Source organism: Nicotiana attenuata, unplaced genomic scaffold, assembly GCF_001879085.1.
Source record: "Nicotiana attenuata strain UT unplaced genomic scaffold, NIATTr2, whole genome shotgun sequence".
In the NCBI taxonomy this organism is placed as follows: Eukaryota; Viridiplantae; Streptophyta; class Magnoliopsida; order Solanales; family Solanaceae; genus Nicotiana; species Nicotiana attenuata.
The window spans coordinates 50,718-71,135 of record NW_017674691.1 but is presented as its reverse complement, the minus strand read 5'-3'; the positions used below and the strand labels follow the sequence as shown (position 1 = coordinate 71,135).

Here is a 20,418-nt window from a genome sequence, read left to right as displayed (position 1 = left end):
TATTTTACGACTAGTAGGGTCCTCCACCTTCCTAGCGTTTTTCCAACATAGGGTCTCCACTCCCTAGTTGAGATTATTTTTAGACATAGGGTCTCCACTCCCTAGTCGCCTTTTGCCAACATAGGGTGTCCACTACTTAGTTGAGAGTATTTTAGACATATCGTCTCCACTCCCTAGTCGCCTTTGCCAACATAGTTTATCCACTGCCTAGTTGAGTTTATTTTTAGACATAGGGTCTCCACTTCCTAGTCGCCTCTTGCCAACATAGGGTCTCCACTCCCTAGTTGAGTTTATTTTTAGACATAGGGTCTCCACTCCCTAGTTGAGTTTATTTTTAGACATAGGTTCCCCTCTCCCTAGTCGCCTTTTGCCAACATAAGGTCTCCACTCCTTAGTTGAGATTATTTTTGACATAGGGTCTCCACTCCTTAGTTGCCTTTTGCCAACATAGGGTCTCCACTCCCTAGTTGAGATTTTAGACATAGGGTCTCCACTCCCCAGTCGCCTTTTGCCAACATAGGGTCTCCACTCCCTAGTTGAGTTTATTTTAGACATAGGGTCTCCACTCCTTAGTCGCCTTTTTCCAACATAGGGGCTCCACTCCCTAGTTGAGATTATTTTTAGACATAGGGTCTCCACTCCCTAGTCGCCTTTTGCCAACATAGGGTCTCCACTCCCTAGTTGATATTATTTTTAGACATAGGTCTCCACTCCCTAGTCGCTTTTCCAACATAGGGTCTCCACTCCCTAGTTTAGTTTATTTTTAGACATAGGGTCTCCACTCCCTAGTCGCCTTTTGCCAACATAGGGTCTCCACTCCCTAGTTGTGATTATTTTTGACATAGGGTCTCCACTCCCTAGTCGCCTTTTGCCAACATAGGGTCTCTACTCCCTAGTTGTGATTATTTTTGACATAGGGTCTCCACTCCCTAGTCGCCTTTTTCCAACATAGGGTCTCCACTCCCTAGTTGAGATTTTAGACATAGGGTCTCCACTCCCTAGTCGCCTTTTGCCAACATAGGGTCTCCAATCCCTAGTTGAGTTTATTTTTAGACATAGGGTCTCCACTCCTTAGTCGCCTTTTGCCAACATAGGGTCTCCACTCCCTAGTTGCCTTTTGCCAACATAGGGTCTCCACTGCCTAGTTGAGATTATTTTAGACATAGGGTCTCCACTCCCTAGTCGCCTTTTTCCAACATAGGGTCTCCACTCCCTAGTTGAGTTTATTTTTAGACATAGGGTCTCCACTCCCTAGTCGCCTTTTGCCAACATAGGGTCTCCACTCCCTAGTTGAGATTATTTTAGACATAGGGTCTCCACTCCCTAGTCGCCTTTTGACAACATAGGTTCTCCAATCCCTAGTTAAGATCATTTTAGACATACGGTCTCCACTCCCTAGTCGCCTTTTGCCAACATAGGGTCTCCACTCCCTAGTCGCCTTTGCCAACATAGGGTCTACACTCCCTGGTTGATTTTTAGTATAGATATAGGGCTCCACTCCCCAATCCCTTTTTCCCCAAGGATACACAATCCTGAATTTTACTGCTTTCAATGAAGAAGTAGTTTAGAACTTTGTTACAATAACTCACGAAATTTCTCCTAGTGAAAACTGGGGACAAAACTTCGTTCGCTTGTTTGTTTTGGTGTCTGAGCAGGTTTTACCTCGAGGAACAGGGTACGAGATGACCTAAAGAATGAGTCTCAATCCAGAATAAAGAAAAGAAGAAAAAGAACAAAAAGAAGTGCACTCAAAGTGCAGAAGCGGAGAAAGATGCGGATTGCTCAAGATATGATTAAAGTCACGAGCTTCGCATGTCCCGCCTTGATCCAAAATCTGAAGAATGAACCAGCGGTCGCAGCTAATGAGCATCAAGATTCAGATCAGAGTCTGCAGGAAGAACCAGCCAAGACTCAATATCAAGTTTCAAAAGATTTATAGATAGGAATCTTGTAACTTGTAGTTGATAGGCTTAGCTAGTTTAGCTTTTTATTTTCCATTTTGGTGTAATAAGGAGTTCAGCAAGCAGTAGCAGCAGCAACAACAGTGAAATCACAGCTTCCTAGTAGTCCCAGCTACCGAAACTTCCAGAACTACACTGACCTAATTCCTTTATAGCCAAGGATATGTAGGCAACCTCTGAAGCAAGTTTCGGTCAGGCTCTTTCAAAAATATGCTTCTCATGGAGTTTCAAATGGGCAAAAATCCCTCATAATTGCTCATTTTATCTTTGCCCGAAAACCCTTCGTGTCTCCGAGCAAAGAGGGGCAGCTGTGAGCACGTGATTTTTTTCCCCACATGAATTACTCCTACAGAATCGGAAAGAATTGGAATTTTCTTCTAATTGTTTGCCATTTTAGGAATTATTGTAGAATTTTCTTAATTATTTGCATTTTTTTTTTGCATGTTTAATTTTATTTAATTCATGAAAATACAAAAAAAAAACTTTTCATTTGCATTTAGGATTTGATTTTACATTTTAGGTTAATTAGTAAATTAGTTGTTTTACAAAAATGAAAAATTCACAAAAAAAGTAATTCACTTTGCATTTTTAACTTTTTAATTTTAAATTTTGTAGTTTTTCTTTTAATTTGGGAATTAATTAATTGTTGTAGATACTATGTTGAGTAATTAATCTAATTTGGTAAGTTAACCTAGTTTAAGAATTAGTTTAGGTTTTTATTTTAATTTTAAAAGAAAAAGAAAATCGAAAATTAAATGAAAAAAGAAAAGAACAACAAAAGGCTGCCTGATTTGGGCCGAATTGGCACAGGCCCCAACGATTTTTGCCCGAAAAGCCGTTCAATCCAGCCTAAACCACGTCCTTAACCCGGTCAAAACCCCTGCCTAATCAAACGACGTCGTCTTCGCCCCTTCTCATCTGAGCCGTCGATCTTACTTGATCGAACGGTCCGGAACTGGCCTTCAATATCATATATAGCTGTCCTATCCTAGGCCACCCCCCCCCCCGTTTCATCTCCTTCATTCATCATCTCGAACCTTAGAGACTCAAGAACCCTAATCCGCCGCCCTAAATTCCTCACTCCCTCCGGTGGCGGCGCCGCCCCAAACAACCTCCACAAATCACACTCCATAACCCCCAGCCCTTCCTCTTCCTAAACCCCACAACAATTTCCCTCGAATCCTTTCCACTGTCTCGAATCTTAGATTTAAGTTCGAAAACCCTAAAGCCCCAAATTTCCTCCGACTTCGGATCTAGGACATGCAAAGCTAAAGGGATCGATTGTGCACGAAGTTGACGTTGCCCGTTTGTTCTTGACAAGAACACACGGTTGACATCAATTTTGGGCTCAAATCGGAGCAGCCAGAGTTACACCGAATTGATTTAGGTATTTTTCTTTTGTTTTCCTTCTACCCATTCTGTGTTTTACCTTCTCTTTCTTTTTCTTCTACCCTTCTTTAATTGTTTTTCTTCTGACCGAAAATTAGTAAAAGTTTTAATTTCTGAAATTAGTTCTTTCCCTTTTGTTTGTCTATGTTTGTTATTGTTCCGTTTGTTTCCTAGCTATTCATTTGAATTCATTTTTGATTACTTGTTATTCATGCCAGCAGGCCAACTTCTTTTCCTTTCCTTTCATTATTTCTTTGATCAAATTAGAAGTCTGTTCCCTCTTTTTTTTTCTTCTTAGCCAATCTAGTCAATCAGCATTGCTAGGTTTGTTATTTTTTGGGTTCTAACTGGTTAAATTCTTTATCTGTTGTGAATTTGAATCTTTTTCGGTTTTTTTTGCTTAATTGGTTCATTGCTCTGTTAATTTGGAATCCTCCTCTTGGGTTTGTGGTACTCCAAACCTGGGGCATTAGAAGCCCATTTGTTTAGGCCCAGGTCTGGGATTCAGGCAGCCTGCTTTGGCTCAGGCTAGGAAGGTTAATACTGGGAATTCAAAGGGTAGATTAGGATTTTTAATTAAAAAAATCTCTTGTAACTGAATAGGAAGCTGCTAGGAAGGTGGGGTTGGGGCTAGTTTTAATAAACAGAATTTAAAATTGGGGACTAACTTGCAGGAATAAAAATTAATGAAGGGGTAATGGGCAAAATCTGAAACCAATTCTGCTGCCCTAGAAGTCCTCTATAAGAGGCTTGTTTTCTTCTCTCTCAAGTGAGAATTTTAGAGAATACAGTATTGAAAACTGAAAAACGGCCGAGTTTAAAAAACCTGGAAAGAACATTGAAATTCCTTGCACTTCTTTGGTGGAAATTGGCTTTGATTCTGCCCTTAAACCTCATAGTTAGTTAGAATTTCTGAAAAACTCCAAAGATTGTTGCTCATCTGGGTTCTATACTGGTTTGAAAGAAGCTGGTTTTGTTTGGATTGCTGAGCTGATCTGTTGCTGCTGCTAATTCTTCATTCTGTTTGGTTTTTCTTTTGAATTCCAGGTATTCTTCAAACCATGGACAATACGTGAAGTGTAATGTGCAATTTTGAATGAGGATACACGATGGATATCATTTGTTTTGCTGAACCTTGTTTCCCTGCTTCTTCTAGTTCTTTCATATTTTTTTTTGTAATAGTCTAATCTTATGCATGTTATTTTAGCTTTCTCATGTTATTGATATGGTGTAAAATGAATCAATGCTGGCTGTCGTTTGATTCTGCTGAAAGTTTGGTGTGGTTCTTAGACTCAACTTAGTGGTATGTTAATCTTGTAGGATTTTTTTTTCTACTGTCTTGCATTAATGAAGGGTTTAGTTTGAGGTGTAAATTCTATAGTCCTAAGTTAGATGAAGAAATCTCTTTGCTAGGTTCTGTTCACATTTGTTCAAGCTGGTATTGATTGTAAGGCTACAACTAATTATCTTATGATTTCTTCACTGTTTTTTTTAAAATGTTGGTTTGGTATTTGAACAAGTTCAGCAATATGAGGATGTATTTTGGTCTCCAGTTTGAATGCTTAGAGTATCTACAGTAAACATCACTCTATAGGAAATCAGGGCAGTAATTTCAGTGTATTTCAATTTCTTTTGCATAATTGCATCTTAATAAGATAATGCACTTCATGTCTACTTTGCTAAAATTGATCAAGTTTAATTGGGTTTGGACCACTGAGAGGCAGTTTAGAGCCCAAGGCTCTTGAGGTCCAAGTCATTTGGCTCAGTAGGGATTCGAACTTGAGTCCCATGCTCTTAAACGTTCGTCCCTTCATCAAATTTGGGGTCTGTTTTGGGTTCAAATTTGAGGCCACGTATAAATGGGGATTTGGTATGCTTTATGGGGCTTGGGCCTGATTCTCGAGCCGAGTATCTCTTTTAACTATTGCTTATGAGCTTTGCCTACAGCAGGCCTGGCCCAAATGCGTGAAAGCCTAATGTAATTTCAGAAGTTGTGTAAATATGGGTTGAAATCATAAGTTAGAGTAATTCTTTTGGTTAAATTGAGGCGTGCCATTTTCACCATATCACCCATGGCCTTCATATGAATTATTAATTTAGCATTAAATAAGCTTGAATAATAGTAGATTGCTTTAAGCGCGTAATGATTAGTTTAGATTACCTCTAAAAACGCCTATTCCCTTCTAGACTTGAGGTGTGCCATAAGCAAGTTAGATAACCCATGGCCCTCATATAATTAATACTAACCCTTTTAATAAATCGAGGTGCGCCATCAATTGAATTTTCCATGGCCCTCGCAAACCTTGTTATTAATTTGAAATTTCATAGTTTCTTTAGGCGCGCTATTTAAATTGATTTCCTTTATTTATTAATTCGGGTGTGCATTTCATGTGACCCAATTTCAATTCTCAACAACGTTAAATAGAACGGGTCGCGAACCGCGGGTGCATTTCATGTGGCGTGGTTCAAGGCATTTTTTAAATAACATTGAATCTTCCTAATATAATTAAAAGCGGTTAATAAGTTAGAAATGCACCATAGGCTAAAACCCGTGATAAATCGGATAATAGGCCAATTGTAATAGTTTAAGCGACCGTGCTAGAACCACGGAACCCGAAAATGCCTAACACCTTCTCCCGGGTTAACAGAATTCCTTACTTAGAATTTCTGGTTCGCAGACTTCAAAAGGAAAGTCGAATTTCCTCGATTTGGAATTTTAAAATAAACCGGTGACTTGGGACACCAATTAAAATATTCCAAGTGGCGACTCTAAGAATTAAATAAATAATCCCATTTCGAATAATGTCACTTAAAGTGAAAAAACTCCCTTATACCCTCGGGTGTGTAAAAAGGAGGTGTGACAGAGGCGAATTGGGGAGGTCGCCTATGAGCTTGCTTTACCCCCCAGCCTATCAGGAGTTTATCCGGCTTTTCACGTGTCCATGCTCCGGAGGTACCATGCCGACTTGTCACATGTGTTAGACTTCAACACTATTCAGCTAGATGAGAGATTGGGTTATGAGGAGGAGCCAGTTGCCATTGTTGATAGACAGGATCGCCAGTTGAGATCTAAGAGGATTTGTGCGGTAAAGATCCAGTGGAGGGGCCAACCAGTCGAGGAGGTGACCTGGGAGTCAGAGAAGGACATGCGGAGCAGATATCTACTCTTATTTAGCACTTCAGGTATGAATCAAAACCCGTTCGAGGACGAACGTTTATTTAAGAGGTGGAGAATGTAACGATCCGACTGGCCGTTTTGCTTTCTAGAACCCCGTTCCCCTAAATAAGACTTCCCATACTTGCTTTTGCTGATTTATTACTTGCGGGGATGGTTGGTTAGGGATTTGGAAGAGTTTGGGTTGAAATCGGAACACTTGGTTCCTTAAGGTTGGCTTAAAAGGCCAAGTTTGAGTTCGGTCAACGTTTTGAGTAAACGACCTCAGAATCAGGATTTGAAGGTTCCAACAGGTTCGTATGATGATTTCGGACTTGGGCGTATGTCCAGGTCGGGTTTTGGATGACCCGGGGAGCGTTTTGGAGTTCCCGGGATTCCTTAGGGATTTTGAAGTTCTTTAAATTTTGTTTGGAGCGGGTTTTTGTGATATCGAGGTCCGAATGGAATTTCAAGACCGGGAATAGTTCCATAATGTCATTAAGACTCGCACACAAAATTTGGTGTCAATCCGAGTAGTATAAGTGTGTTTTGTCACATTGGAAGTAGATTGAAGAACTTGAAGTTCATAAGTTTGATTTAATTGGTTTTAGGGTGTGATTCTTAGATTTAGTGTTGTTTCGGGCATTCCGAGGGTTCGAGCGAGTCCGTTTTGTCATTCCAAACTTGTCGGTATGTTCGAGCGGAACCTCGAGGGCCCCGAGAGTCAATCGGACGAGGCTCGAGCTTGGTTGAAAAATAGGAGAAGGAGATGAAGCTCCAGGCATCTGTCATAACCGCACTTGCGGTTGGCCAGCAGCAGGTGCGAGCCCGTAGATGCGGCCATGGGTGGCCAGCCCAGAAACCGTAGAAGCGGCCTCCTTTCCGCAGAAGCGGAACTGCAATAATGGTTGGCTTCTCGCAGATGCGGCCCAGCCGGCCCAGTAGGAATTCCGCAGAAGCGGACGTTCCCTGCAGAAGCGGGACCGCAGATGCGGTCCCCTAACTGGAGGTGCAGAAATTGCTGAAGGCAATGCCTTCATTTAATACGGGAAAGTGTCATTTTTGACACATTTCATTTATTTCTAGAGCGATTTGGGAGCTTCCAAAGGTGAGATTTCATCCTAGCATTGTGAGGTAAGTTATTCCTACCTAATGTGAGTTCAATACATAGTTTATGGGTAGATTATAACATGTAAATTAGTGGAAATCATGGGTTTAGAGTAAAACCTAGGGTTTTGATAAAAAGAAGATTTAACCACGAAATTTGTTATGGAATGTAGAAGAAATCATATATTCTTGATCCTTAGGTTATGGGTAACAACTTTCTTCAAAAATTTCCGGAATCCGGGCACATGAGCCCGGGGGTGAATTTTAGGAATCTTGCACTTAGGGTTAGGAAATTAGTTTAATAGTTAGAATATGAACTCTTGAGTATGTATTGACTAGTTTTTACCCCATTTGAACAGTTTTGGATCGTTCGGCTCCGATTTGAGTGTTTGAGCGCATTCTTGAATTTGGAAGTAAGCTTCGGGGCAAGGTAAGTCTCTTTTCTAACCTTGTAAGAGGGAATTGTCTCCATAGGTGAATTAATTGGTTATGTACTTCTATTTGTGAGGGCTACGTATGCACGAGGTGACGAGAGTCCGTGCGTAGCTTTTATTATGCTTAAGTCCGGGTAGTCTAGGACCCGAAGGCTTGCTTTACTTGTCGTACTTGCAACTTGGTTGTCAATTTGAATTGCGTAAATCATATCGAACTTGGTAAATGAATTTATGAAATGTTAAAACATCATTTTCTTGACCGTTAAAGAGAAATTAACATTACCTTGGGTTATTGCCTTCCTGATGAATTCCTGATTGACTGTTTGATGTGTTTATTTGTATTTTACCGCGTCGCATGCATGATTCGCGAGCGGGGTAATAGATGCATCTATGGTTTGCGCCGTTCGACCCTCTAGCAGTGCACACTTTATTATTATGTTGGATCGGACCGTACGACCTCGGCATTAGTTGCGCATGTCGTTTTCTTAGTACCTTCTGTGATTTGAACTGCTTAAAATGCCTTGAAATATAGATTGTTAATTGGAATGTCGGAAAACTGAAATACTATTTATTAAAGAACCATCACTTCTTGTTATTAACTGTTATTTATCCATGACATCCATGTTTAGCGTAACATTTAAATCATATAATTATTGACCCTAGTAAGTGTCAAGTCGACCCCTCGTCACTACTTCTTCGAGGTTAGTTGGATACTTACTGGGTACATATTATTTATGTACTCATACTACGCTTCTATACTTAAATGTACAGGATCTGAGGCAGGTGCATCTGGCTATCCAACTGGCGCGCGTTCCTAATACCCGATCGAGATCTCACGGTGAGCTACCCCTTGCCGTTCAGCAGCATGCTGGAGTCTCTCCTTTTTTGTGATTTACTGTCTAGTCTATTTTAGGCAGTGGGATAAGTTGTATTTTTTTGTACATTCTACTAGTTGCCCTAGTACTTGTGACACTAGTTCCTGGCACACACATTAGTAGACTATTATTTTGGGTTGTATTCATATTGCTATGATCCCATTTTAGTCTTTTCCCGACTCAGTCGCCTTATAATTTATAAATATCGATTGTTTTGAATTTAAGTTTAGTAAATACCGAGAATGATAAACTTAAAGAATGAGAACTCATTAGTGGATTACGGTTGGCTTGTCTAACAACGATGTTGGATGCCATCACGACCTATAATAAAAATTGGGTCGTGACACATTGTTGATATAACAAATGGAGGCCTATGCACTCTCTGCATAAATCAGTCATATGTTTGCTCGTGGATTGGAGAGAATGATAACCAGGGCTTCAGAGAAGACATGAATTACGTCAATAATTTTGGAGGTCAGAGGCAAGGTGGACAGCAATGAGGACCTCAAAATCAGCAGTACAAACCAACACAGCAACAACGCAATACCGATCCAGGGGGCGCACGACCACAAGGCCAAGTCGTGCCTTATCAAAGGTAGCAGGGCTATAATCAACAGCACCAACAACAGCTGGCTTACCAACCGCCTCAACAATAGCAATACAGTAATATGATAAAAATCAGGGGCATGCTGCAACAACTCATTGGGACAAATGGAAAGATGCAAGAAAAGTTAGTCACATGATTCGGCTATTAAAGGCATTGAAACTCAATTAGGACAGCTATCTATGGGCTTGAAAAATCGCCCACAGAGAACGTTGCCTGCAGACACAAACATCAATCCAAAGGAGCAAAACCCAAATCAGTTAATGGCAGTGAGTCTCAGGAATGGAAGGGATTTAGAAAGAGAACACGAAGTTGCTCAATCTAGGAGAGACGCAATTCCAATTACTCTAGTGACATTAGAGACCGACGAGTCAACGGAGCTCACAGAGGTTGTAATTGAACAGGCACAAGTTGACAAAGGCAAGGAGAAGGAAATTGAACAACTCCCAGAATAGGTGGTGGAGAAGGCTCCCAATAAAGAAAAGACACCAAGTAGTGGGCAGAAGCTAATTCCTGCACCATTCCCTCAGAGGTTGGCCAAGCAAAAGAAAGATAATCAATACAGGAAATTCATGGAAATGATCAAACAAATTCAATTGAGTATTCCGCTGATGGATGCTTTGAGGGAAATGCCAGGCTATGCAAAAATGATAAAGGATCTGATGTCTCGAAAGTTTGACTTTCAGGACTTGTCTACTATAACTCTGACTCAGACCTGCAGTGCGGTAGTGACAAGACCTATGGCTTAAAAATTATCTGATCCCGGTAGTTTCACTATCCCATACACAATTGGAAGTTATGCTTTTGCTAAAGCATTGTGTGACTTGGGAGATAGTATCAACCTGATGCCTTTGGCAATCTACACAAAACTAGGCATTGGTAGAGCTAGACCGACCTCAATGTTGTCGCACAGCCAAAAAACCGACTGGAATTCTGGATGATGTGCATGTCCAAGTGGGGAAGTTTGTATTTCTTGCTGACTTCGTTATTCTTGACTGTCAAGTAGATGAAGAAATACCAGTAATTTTGGGGAGACCGTTCTTAGCCACTGGGACAATATTGATCAATTGTGAGAATAGTAAGTTAAAAATGAGGTTGAATAATGAAGAAATAGTATTCAATGTTCAACAATCTATGAAGAGACCCGGAAAATTTGCAAATTGCTCGCTAGTGCAAGCCGTGGATGTAATATTATAAGAGGAGGATGAGATCCTTAATGTCAGAGATCCGTTAGAAGCCTGGATGAATTTGGAAAACGTGGATGGTGAAGAGTTGGCAGAGTGGTCATGGCTCTCGAAGGTCAAGGGTTCTAGAAAAGGGAACCCTAGTTCGAGCCCCTATGCTTAGAAGAAGGAACAACACCACCTGTGAAACCATCGATAGAAGAGCCACCACATATGGACCTGAAACCGCTTCCAGCTCACCTCAGGTACACTTTTTTAGGGCCTAATTCTACATTACCTGTTATTATATCATTCGGTTTGTTAGTTGTACAGGTAGAGAAACTCCTACAGGTGTTACAGGAATGTAAGACTGCTATTGTTGGACCATGGCTGACATAAAGGGTATCATCCCAGCTTTTCGTATGCACAAGATTCTATTGGAAGAAGGGCACAAACCTTCTAGAGAACATCAAAGAAGGCTGAACCCGAACAAGAAAGAGGTGGTGAAGAAAGAAGTGATCAAGTGGTTAGATGCAGGTATCATCTTTCCCATCTTTGACAATAACTGGGTCATCCCTGTTCAGTGTTTGCCGAAGAAGGGAGGAATAACGGTCGTGCAAAATGAGAATAACGAGTTGATCTCGACTCGTACAGTCATGGGTTGGTGAATTTGCATGGATTATCAAAAACTAAACACAGCCACCCGGAAAGACCACATCCCCTTGCTATTCATTGACCAAATGTTGGATAGGTTGGCTGGGCAGTCTCACTTCTGCTTCTTGGATGGATATTCGGGGTACAATCAGATTTCAATAGCGCCTGAAGACAGAGATAAAACATCCTTTACTTGTCTGTATGGCATTTTGCCTTTCGGAGAATGCCATTTGGCCTTTGAAATGCACCGGCTACATTTCAGAGGTGTATGTTAGCCATTTTCATGGATATAGTTGAAGATATTATGGAAGTCTTTATGGATGATTTCTTCGTGGTGGTGGATTCATTCGGGGACTGTCTTCACAATTTAAGAAGAGTGCTAAAAAGATGTGTGGAGACAAATTTAGTGCTGAACTAGGAGAAGTGCCATTTTATGGTACAAGAAGGGATAGTGTTGGGGTATCGAGAGTCCAGTAAAGGAATTGAGGTCGACCATGCTAAGGTTGACGTGATTGAGAAGTTGCCACCGCCCACTCCGGTCAAGGCAGTGAGAAGTTTCCTTGGTCACACCGGGTTCTACAGGCAGTTCATAAAAGATTTCTCTAAAATTGCTAACCCTTTATGTAAACTCCCTGAAAAGGATCATCCCTTTGTGTTCTCTAATGATGGCAGGTTGGCATTTGAGGAGATGAAGAAGAGACTAGTGACTGCACCCATCATCGTTGCAACCAACTGGGAGCAACCGTTCGAGCTCATGTGCGACGCGAGTGACTATGCTATAGGAGCAGTCCTGGGGCAGCGAAAGGACAAGCTGAAGCACCCAATTTACTATGCAAGCAGAATGCTAAGTGGTGCACAGCTCAATTATACCGTGATTGAGAAGGAGATGTTGGTTGTGGTGTTTGCATTCGACAAATTCAGGTCGTATTAGATTGGTTCAAAAGTTATTGTGTATACTGACCATGCAGTACTTAGGTACCCGATAGCAAAGAAGGAGTCAAAGCCACGCTTGATTCGTTGGGTTCTTTTGCTACAACAATTCGATTTGGAGATCCGCGACATAATAGGGATAGATAACCAAGTGGCAAATCACCTCTCAAGGTTGGAGGGAGCTGAAAAGAAGGTAGAGGTTGAAGATATAACCGAGACATTCCCGGATGAACATTCACTAGCAGTGGAAACGAAGGAGACGCCATGGTATGCTGATATTGCTAATTATTTAGCAAGCGGTATTGTACCTTACGAACTCTCTTCGATTCAAAAGAAAAAGTTCTTTCACGGTTGTTGGTCTTATTACTGGGATGAACCACTACTTTTTAAAATATGTGTAGATAACATGATCCGTAGTTGTATCCCCGAGAAAGATCAACCTTCTGTTTTGCAGTCTTGCCATGCTTTACCATATGGTGGGCACTTTGGAGGAATTCGGACAACGGCGAAGGTCTTGGAGTCGGGTTTGTATTGGCGAATTTATTCAAGGATTCCCATGATTGGGTGAAAAGTTGTGATGAGTGCCAAAGGACAGGAAACATATCTCGCCATCACGAGATGTCGATGACTACAATTCAGGAGGTGGAAGTATTTGACACGTGGGGGATTGATTTTATGGGGCCATTTGTCAGCTCGTATGGTAACAAATACATATTGGTAGCAGTTGACTATGTCTCCAAATGGATTGAAGCTGTGGCCCTTCCAACAAATGATGCCAAAAGAGTGACAAGCTTTCTAAAGAAAAATATTTTCACACGTTTTTGCACTCCGAGAGCTATAATCAGTGATGGTGTAACCAATTTTTGAAATAGAGCATTCACAAGGCTATTAGAAAAGTATGGAGTTCGCCATAAGGTTGCCACACCTTACCACCCACAGACGAGCGGCCAAGTTGAAGTGTCCAACAGGGAAATCAAAAGTGTCCTGACCGAAACAGTGAATGCGACAAGGGCAAAGAAGCTGGATGATGCATTATGGGCGTACCACACAGCATTTGAAACTCCAATTTGTATGTCTCCATACAAGTTGATATTCGGAAAGCATGCCATCTTCCGGTGAAGCTTTAGCATAAAGCCCTATGGGCACTGCGATAGTTGAATTTGGATATGGAAACCACACGCACAAGTAGAGTCACCGAGCTACATGAACTCGAGGAATTCCGGTTCCATGCATTTGAGAATGCAAGATTGTACAAAGAATGGAAGAAAATGATGCATGATAAGCACATTCTAGATCGGAGCTTCAAACCCGGAGATCTCGTGTTGTTATACAACTCGAGATTAAGATTGTTTCTAGGTAAGCTAAAATCTAGATGGTCAGGACAATTAAGAGTTGTGCAAGTGTTCTCCGTGGAGCAGTAGAAATTGAGTCTGAAGATGGAACGAATAAGTTTAAAGTGAATGGGCAAAGGTTGAAGCACTACCTTGGAATGGTTGAAGAAAAAGGGGAGAAAGTTATGATATCCTTGGAAGATCCCCAATATGTGAGCGGAGTGCAATAATGAAAGCATGCGACGTGCCGCGACGTTGAATCATGCGCTTCCTGGGAGGCAACACATGGTTTGTTGTAATTTGTCGTGTCGCGACGTTAAATTAGGGGCTTCTTGGGAGGCAATCCAATATTTTTCTCTGTGCTTATTTTTCTTATTTGATTTTGAATTACAAAAGCATTGACAGGTCTATTAATGTGCAGGGATGAAATTGTGTGCGTCGGAAGGACTCGGGGTGAAGGAATCAACCCGGAGATAGGTAACAAGTGGCAAAAAGGGAAAATTTCGGAGGCCAAACGTCCGCGGTCGTGCATTGACCGCACATGGACCACACATTTTGTGACCCTTACTGCCCTACGTGCGCGGCCGCGCACTGGGCATCATTTTTAGGTTTAGTTAAAGTTTATTATATTTTCTTTTCTTTTAATTAGTTTTTAGTTTTTTTATTTGCCTACTAATAACCGCCCCCTAAAATCTGAAAGCAACAAAAGAAGAAAACCCTTCTCTCCCTCTAAAAAACACAACACACGCAAATCATTCTCCTTTCTCGCCAATTCCCAAAAAAACCCACTTTTCTTTCCTCCTCTTCTCTACTCAATCACTTCCCAATCTCTATTCCTCACAAATCAGGTAAGTGACATGGCTTCTATTTTCCTTTTTCTTCAGTTTTTTTTCTAGTTTTTCCAATTTTTTTCCTTTCTTCTTCTCTTTTAATTGTGTGGTAATAGAAGTCATTATTGTTCTTGTCTATGTTTTGTGTTGCTAATATACTTGTTGGTATGTGAGGATAGTGGATTTTGTTGAGTTGGATTGGACATTGTTAAGTTTGTGATGGAATTGAGGTCGAATTGGGTGTTTGGAAAATTTGGGGTGAATGTGCACATCAAGTGTTTGTTTAAATGCCACAGTGAGTCTTGAATGTAATTTGTGACCAATTCTGCGGGCGAAGTCTGAGTAACTGCCCTTGGTTCACATATCTTGTTTTTCGCTGATGGTGATATTTGTTTCAGGTAGTGTGACGCCATCCAAGAAATGAAGAACCACAGGTGCGTCCTCCAGTGGTCACGCTGGATCATCTAGGCCACGAGCTTCAGCTAATGTTCGCCAATATGATAGTACCAAGTTCGTATCCAGCACGACTCGGGAACGTTTTGGTCAAAAGGCATCCAAGAAACCCATACCAGAGGGAATTGATATGGGGTCCCTCCAAAATGACTATCCCAATATGTACCGTGAAGTGGTCCGGCGCAGGCTGGATATCTTCTTTGAAGAATCGGACAAAGCTAATTTGATGATTGTGAGGAAGTTTTACGCGAACATCCCGGAACATGTAAACCATGTTTGCACGGTGCGAAAGAAAAATGTGGACGTATCCATAGAGGCCATTCGGAGAGCTTACAGGTTGCCAATGTTTGGGGAAGATCCTAATGCGGAGGACTACTATGATACCTACGGCAGAGCATCAACCACGTGGAATTTGTTCTTTAGGAAAATATGTGTTCCCAACAAGGAAGTAGTGTGGATTATGCCAGGGAAGAAGTTTCATTTGGCTTCACTCACCTTTGAAGGGAAGTGTTGGCTGTATATCATCAATAGCCGCCTTCTGCCTTCCTCCAACACCACTAAGGTCAATGGTCCCAGAGCTGCATTGATATGGTGCTTCATGAATGGCCACGATTTTGATATGGCCAAGGTTATTCATGACGAGATGTTCATCCGTTGTCCAGTGAAGAGGTATGGGTTCTTCTTTCCTTCCCTGGTCACTAGATTATGCCGGGCAGCACGGTTGCCGGAGAACATGAGCATGGATGGAAGAGTGAAGAAAGAACCAAAGTTCTGGGCAGATAAAGTAACCATTGGGAAGGACCCTGTGGTACCTGGCGGTGCTAATAGTAATGATTCTGATGCGCCAGAGGAGGGAGATGAAAGGAAGGATGAAGTTGGGGTTGAGTCACCCACACACGAGCAAGTTGTAGAGGCCGAAAGAACATCTGTGGTCAGACGGAATACCCGGGTGACAACCTTAGAGCATGAAATGGCAGGGTTGCGCACTTCTGTCACAGAATTGGGGGCTCGAGTTGATGCACTGGCCATCGAAAATACAAAATCGAAGAAGAAGACCATGGCTTGGCTGCGTGCGCTGGGGAGGGCGTACCATCTCGACCCCAGCACTGTCTCCGATCAAGATTGATGTACCAGGAAAGATTCCTTTACCTCGCATTTCTTTATTTTGTGTGTCATGGGGACATGCCATCATTTGAAGTGTGCGGTGGGGGATACCTTGTTTGTATGTTGTATGTTGTCTGTAGAATAGTGTAGTTTCCTAGTTAATATTTAAAAAAAAAACAAAAGTTTTCAAAAGAATTTCGATTTGTCCCGACGATGGATATCATTTGACAGGTTCCTTGAGGGATTAAAGTCGAAGAAAAATAAAATAAAATAAATAAACACAAAAAGATTTTCTTTTGTAGTAGTGTATCAATTTCCCCTTGGTTTTTCTTTGGGCCACGGTTCTTTTCCAAGGGTTTCCTTTGAATCGGGTGTATTTAGTTTTTATTTTTTTTAGTTAGGAACTCGTGGGCTATGGGCTGAAATGGAAATAGGATCTCTTAACGTCGTTATGCCTTGAATATAGCGGGTACGTTAGTGTGACGCTTAGGTTCTATTGTTGATTCTTGTAAGAGTGCCTTAAATTGTATGTTCTTAATTTGGCATAAGTACCCTCACTAGAGTGTTTTGATGATCCAATCTAGAGTGAGTCATGTGCCATGTGTGTGTGAGGCTTGTTGTATTCTGTGCACTGCATTTGATGTCTAGAACTTGCCCCGTGTGTTTGCAAAGCGAAATAGTAGTCTTGTTCAGTCTTGGAAGTGATATAGGCGTTTCTTTGTTGAGCCATTTATATATATATATATTCCACCTGTCGAATTGTTATGTATCGTAGTTAACCCCGTTGAGCCTGTAATTCTGTTTCTTTGGCAACCACATTACAAGCCTTACCCTTTGTTTGAATTAACCATCTATGTGAATCCTTGCACCTCTCGTGAGCACTTGAATTGCTATGAACTTGTAAAGGTTAAAGTGTGGGGTGGTTGGTGGGGCTTTTGAGTGGAACTAATGAAATAAGGAGAAAGGCACACTGTGTTGAAAAAGCCACTTGAATTGGAAAACTTTTTTTAAAAATTGTAGTAGGATTGTGCTGAATAATATCCCTTTGGTGGCTTTTAATGTATTTGTGCTTAAAGAAGTATGGGGTGATATACGTGGTGTTGAAGGTGGAGTGTTGGTTTGACATAAGTATGGACTTGAATGTTAAAGTATATGTATTAAAGTGCTTAGGGAGGCGTAGTCACTCTTATATCCAAATATATTCTACCCGACCCGCAACCTACATTACAACCAAATAAAGTCCTACTTGATCCTAGACTGAATGAGCTCGATTAGTAGTAGTACACTATGGTCAAGCCTATGGAGCATCTTTTGTGGCACAAGAATATCGTTTCTAAGGGTGAGTGAATTCTATCTATTTTGAAGTTCCTTATTGTGCGTGAATTTTATTTGATTGTGGAATGAGTCTCTTTTGTCGTGAGCAGGCACTTGATTCATGAAGGAAAGGTAAGTCTTGACCTCCGCGTTAGAGTAAGTGAGTAAGTTAGGAATAATGCATGGCCCGTGGGAGACAACTCTTGAAGTGAAGATGTTACACTACTGTGCTCAATTTATGTGAAATATTCTTGGTGTGACGAGTTAGAAAAGTCGCTTAGTGAAGTTAGGCCTCTGTAGAGTGTGGTTTGATTGCTCGGGGACGAGCAATGGTTTAAGTGTGGGGTGTTGATAGTATGCTATAATTATGTAGTTTAACTACCATTTACGCTCTAGCTTAGCTGCACTTTATTGATATTTGAATGTTAAATGATAACAAATTGCTCTAATTAAGAACTTTATGCTTTGCAGGAGCAATTCCGGGCTATGAGGACGTTAAAGAGTGTTTTGGAGTTAATATGGAGCATTGAAGGCCAATTGGAGGTTAGTGTGCGTAAAAAGAAGAAAGAAAAAAAACGAAGGCAGAACTCCTCCAATGTCAATGCACGGCCACGCACTGGCCGCGCATGTCAGGCACAACACTGGTCAAAATACGCAGTCAATCCGCGGTTGATCCACGGCCGCGCACGTGCTACCGAGGAAAAATAGTCCAAGGCCAATTTTGTAATTAAAAAGGCGACTGACCTTGACCTATATGAATCCTGACTCGCCCAAAAAGAGGGGATACTTGTTTTTTGAAGAACTTTGGAGTTAAAAAGAGCAAGACGGAGAATCATCTACGAGTTTTTCATCATCTTCTTCTTATTTGATTATGACTTTTTATATTGTAATCTTGTCTAGTAGTATGAGTAGCTAAACCCGTAATCTAGGGTTGATGGAACCAATTGTTGGATGAAGTCTTGATTAAGTTTTAATATAATTGAGCCATTTTTACTCTATAATTGTTCAACTATGTATTGTCTTGTGATTAATTAAAAGGGCCTTGATTAATCGTGTCTAGTTATCTTGTGTTTCTTGAGAAAGAACACTTGATTAGATTATTGTTGAACAACGTCACTTTTGGGTAAGTTAAGAGATTAATTACTTGAATTTAAAAGCGGGGTTAGAAATAAAGAAGCTTTGGTGTGATATTTATGAGTTGTACAAATTGTAAAATAGAGTAGTTCAAGAGAATGTTTCTAGTAAATTATCGTAATTGATCGAGATATAATTACGATAAACAAGAACTCATCATCTTTATAGAGTGTTACGGCGAGATTATAGCTAACGTATCAGGAATTAATCCGACAATTGGGGAAATCAATAACCCTAGATCCCTTTACCACTGAATTCAACTTCATTATTGCTTATTGACAGCTTTTATTGTCATCTTTCCTTATTTAAATAATTTCTGTTAATTATCAAATAAAATCTTGCATCTGAAATTTGTCTGAGTTTATCATTAGCGTTACTAAAAGTGTAGTAAATAGGTTAGTTCCCTATGGTATTCGACTCCGGACTTTTGAACCGGATTATATTTACAGTGACCGCTTAGCCCTTTTTATAAGGCGTAGTTGGAAGTGATCAATCTATTATATATAATTCACAAAATAGAGTTTACATAGTTAGCATTGTCCAAAGGGACATTACGTACTTGGCTATTACATTAAATACTAATGTCACGCATGACATTTTTATTTCCAAATGATGCAAGCTTAGTGGATGCATCTTTGCTAATGTTTTTAGCTAGGTAGATAGAACCTTCATAGTCAGAGGATAAGACATCGGTTACAAAAGATGGTGGATAATGCATAATTTCGAGATCCCTGCAATTGTTTACATGAACAGCATGCTTAGCCAGCTTGTGTGCTGGTTTGTTGGCCTCTATAAAGTTGTGCTGAATTGTTTGAAATCTCACCTGGTTCATCAATAACCTGCATTCATGAATAATGTTGATAAGTGTTGTGTTACCATTCTCTAAGCAGTTAATGACATCCATCGAATCTGATTCCACTTCTAAGTAAGTGGAACCTTGTTCCATTGCAAGATGTAGGCCCGTCTTTAGTGCCCTCAACTCAGCATGCAAGGGTGATAGGCCAGATAGAGACCCTTGGAAGCCAAGCACCCATTTGCCCTTATTGTCCCTGAATAGGCCACCAAAGCCACAGCGAGATGTTCCTTCTTTAAAGGAGCCATCAATGTTAAGCTTAATATGGTTACAAGTTGCTTTAAGCCATTTTACTGAGATGAGAATTTTTTATAGTGGCGTAGCTTCCTTGTTAGTGAGGAGTTTATATTCCACTGCTTGCTTGTGAGCATACTGCATGAAGGCTTTGTTTGTGGTGTTATTAAATAAGTTATTATTTTTATTGACCCAAATAGTCCATATAGCAAAGGGAAACATTTCTTTTCAATTAATGATGCCCTTTGTTAGTAAACAATTATGATCGTGAATGTTTGTCAACCAATTACTGATTATATTTCAGCTTTCCATGTCTATGCCTAAGTGTAGCCTAAAATCTCTTACGGCCGTGCAGTGCATGAATATGTTGGTAATGGTTTCCTTATGACTCTTATAGAAGGTGAAAGTAGGGTCAATGTTTATACCAATGTGGTTTAAGTAGCTTCTAGTAGGAAGTCTGTCATGGTAGCGTTTCCATATCAAGAATTTTATTTTGTTGGGACAACTCAGCTCCCAAACCCAAGCAAAATCCATAGCTTCGTTTGATTGAGTGTCTAATAGATTGTAGCACGACTTGCTAGTAAAGTGACCATTAGTGGTTAGTGACCAAATAGGAGTGTCACAATTATTAGAGTTGGGAGTGGTGGCTTTTATTTTGTTAATCAAGAAAGGTTGAAGCTCCATGGAAATTTTTGATAAGTCCCACTGATTGTTAATCTAGATATCCTTAATGGCTAGAATATTATCAAGCTGGGTTAGGGGACCATAGATAATGTGACGACCCAAAGGGTCATCACCCATTTTCCCTTTCGTTCCGTTCTTCCGAGGCCTTGAAAACCTTATTTTTACTTGCCTCGATTTGCATGCGCAGTCCGAGCGCGTAGCCGGAAAGCT

The 20,418-nt window shown here is 40.8% G+C and overlaps 1 protein-coding gene across 1 annotated transcript; it reads right to left on the bottom strand.

Annotated features, from left to right (window-relative positions):
- Positions 1-19,008: 19,008 nt before the first annotated feature.
- LOC109219128 lies at positions 19,009-20,058 on the bottom strand. The gene is made up of 2 exons (XM_019383548.1): positions 20,044-20,058; positions 19,009-19,548 (listed from the first exon to the last, which is right to left on the bottom strand). Exons 1-2 carry the CDS (start codon positions 20,056-20,058, stop codon positions 19,009-19,011), a joined length of 555 nt encoding a protein of 184 aa, XP_019239093.1.
- Positions 20,059-20,418: the final 360 nt, after the last annotated feature.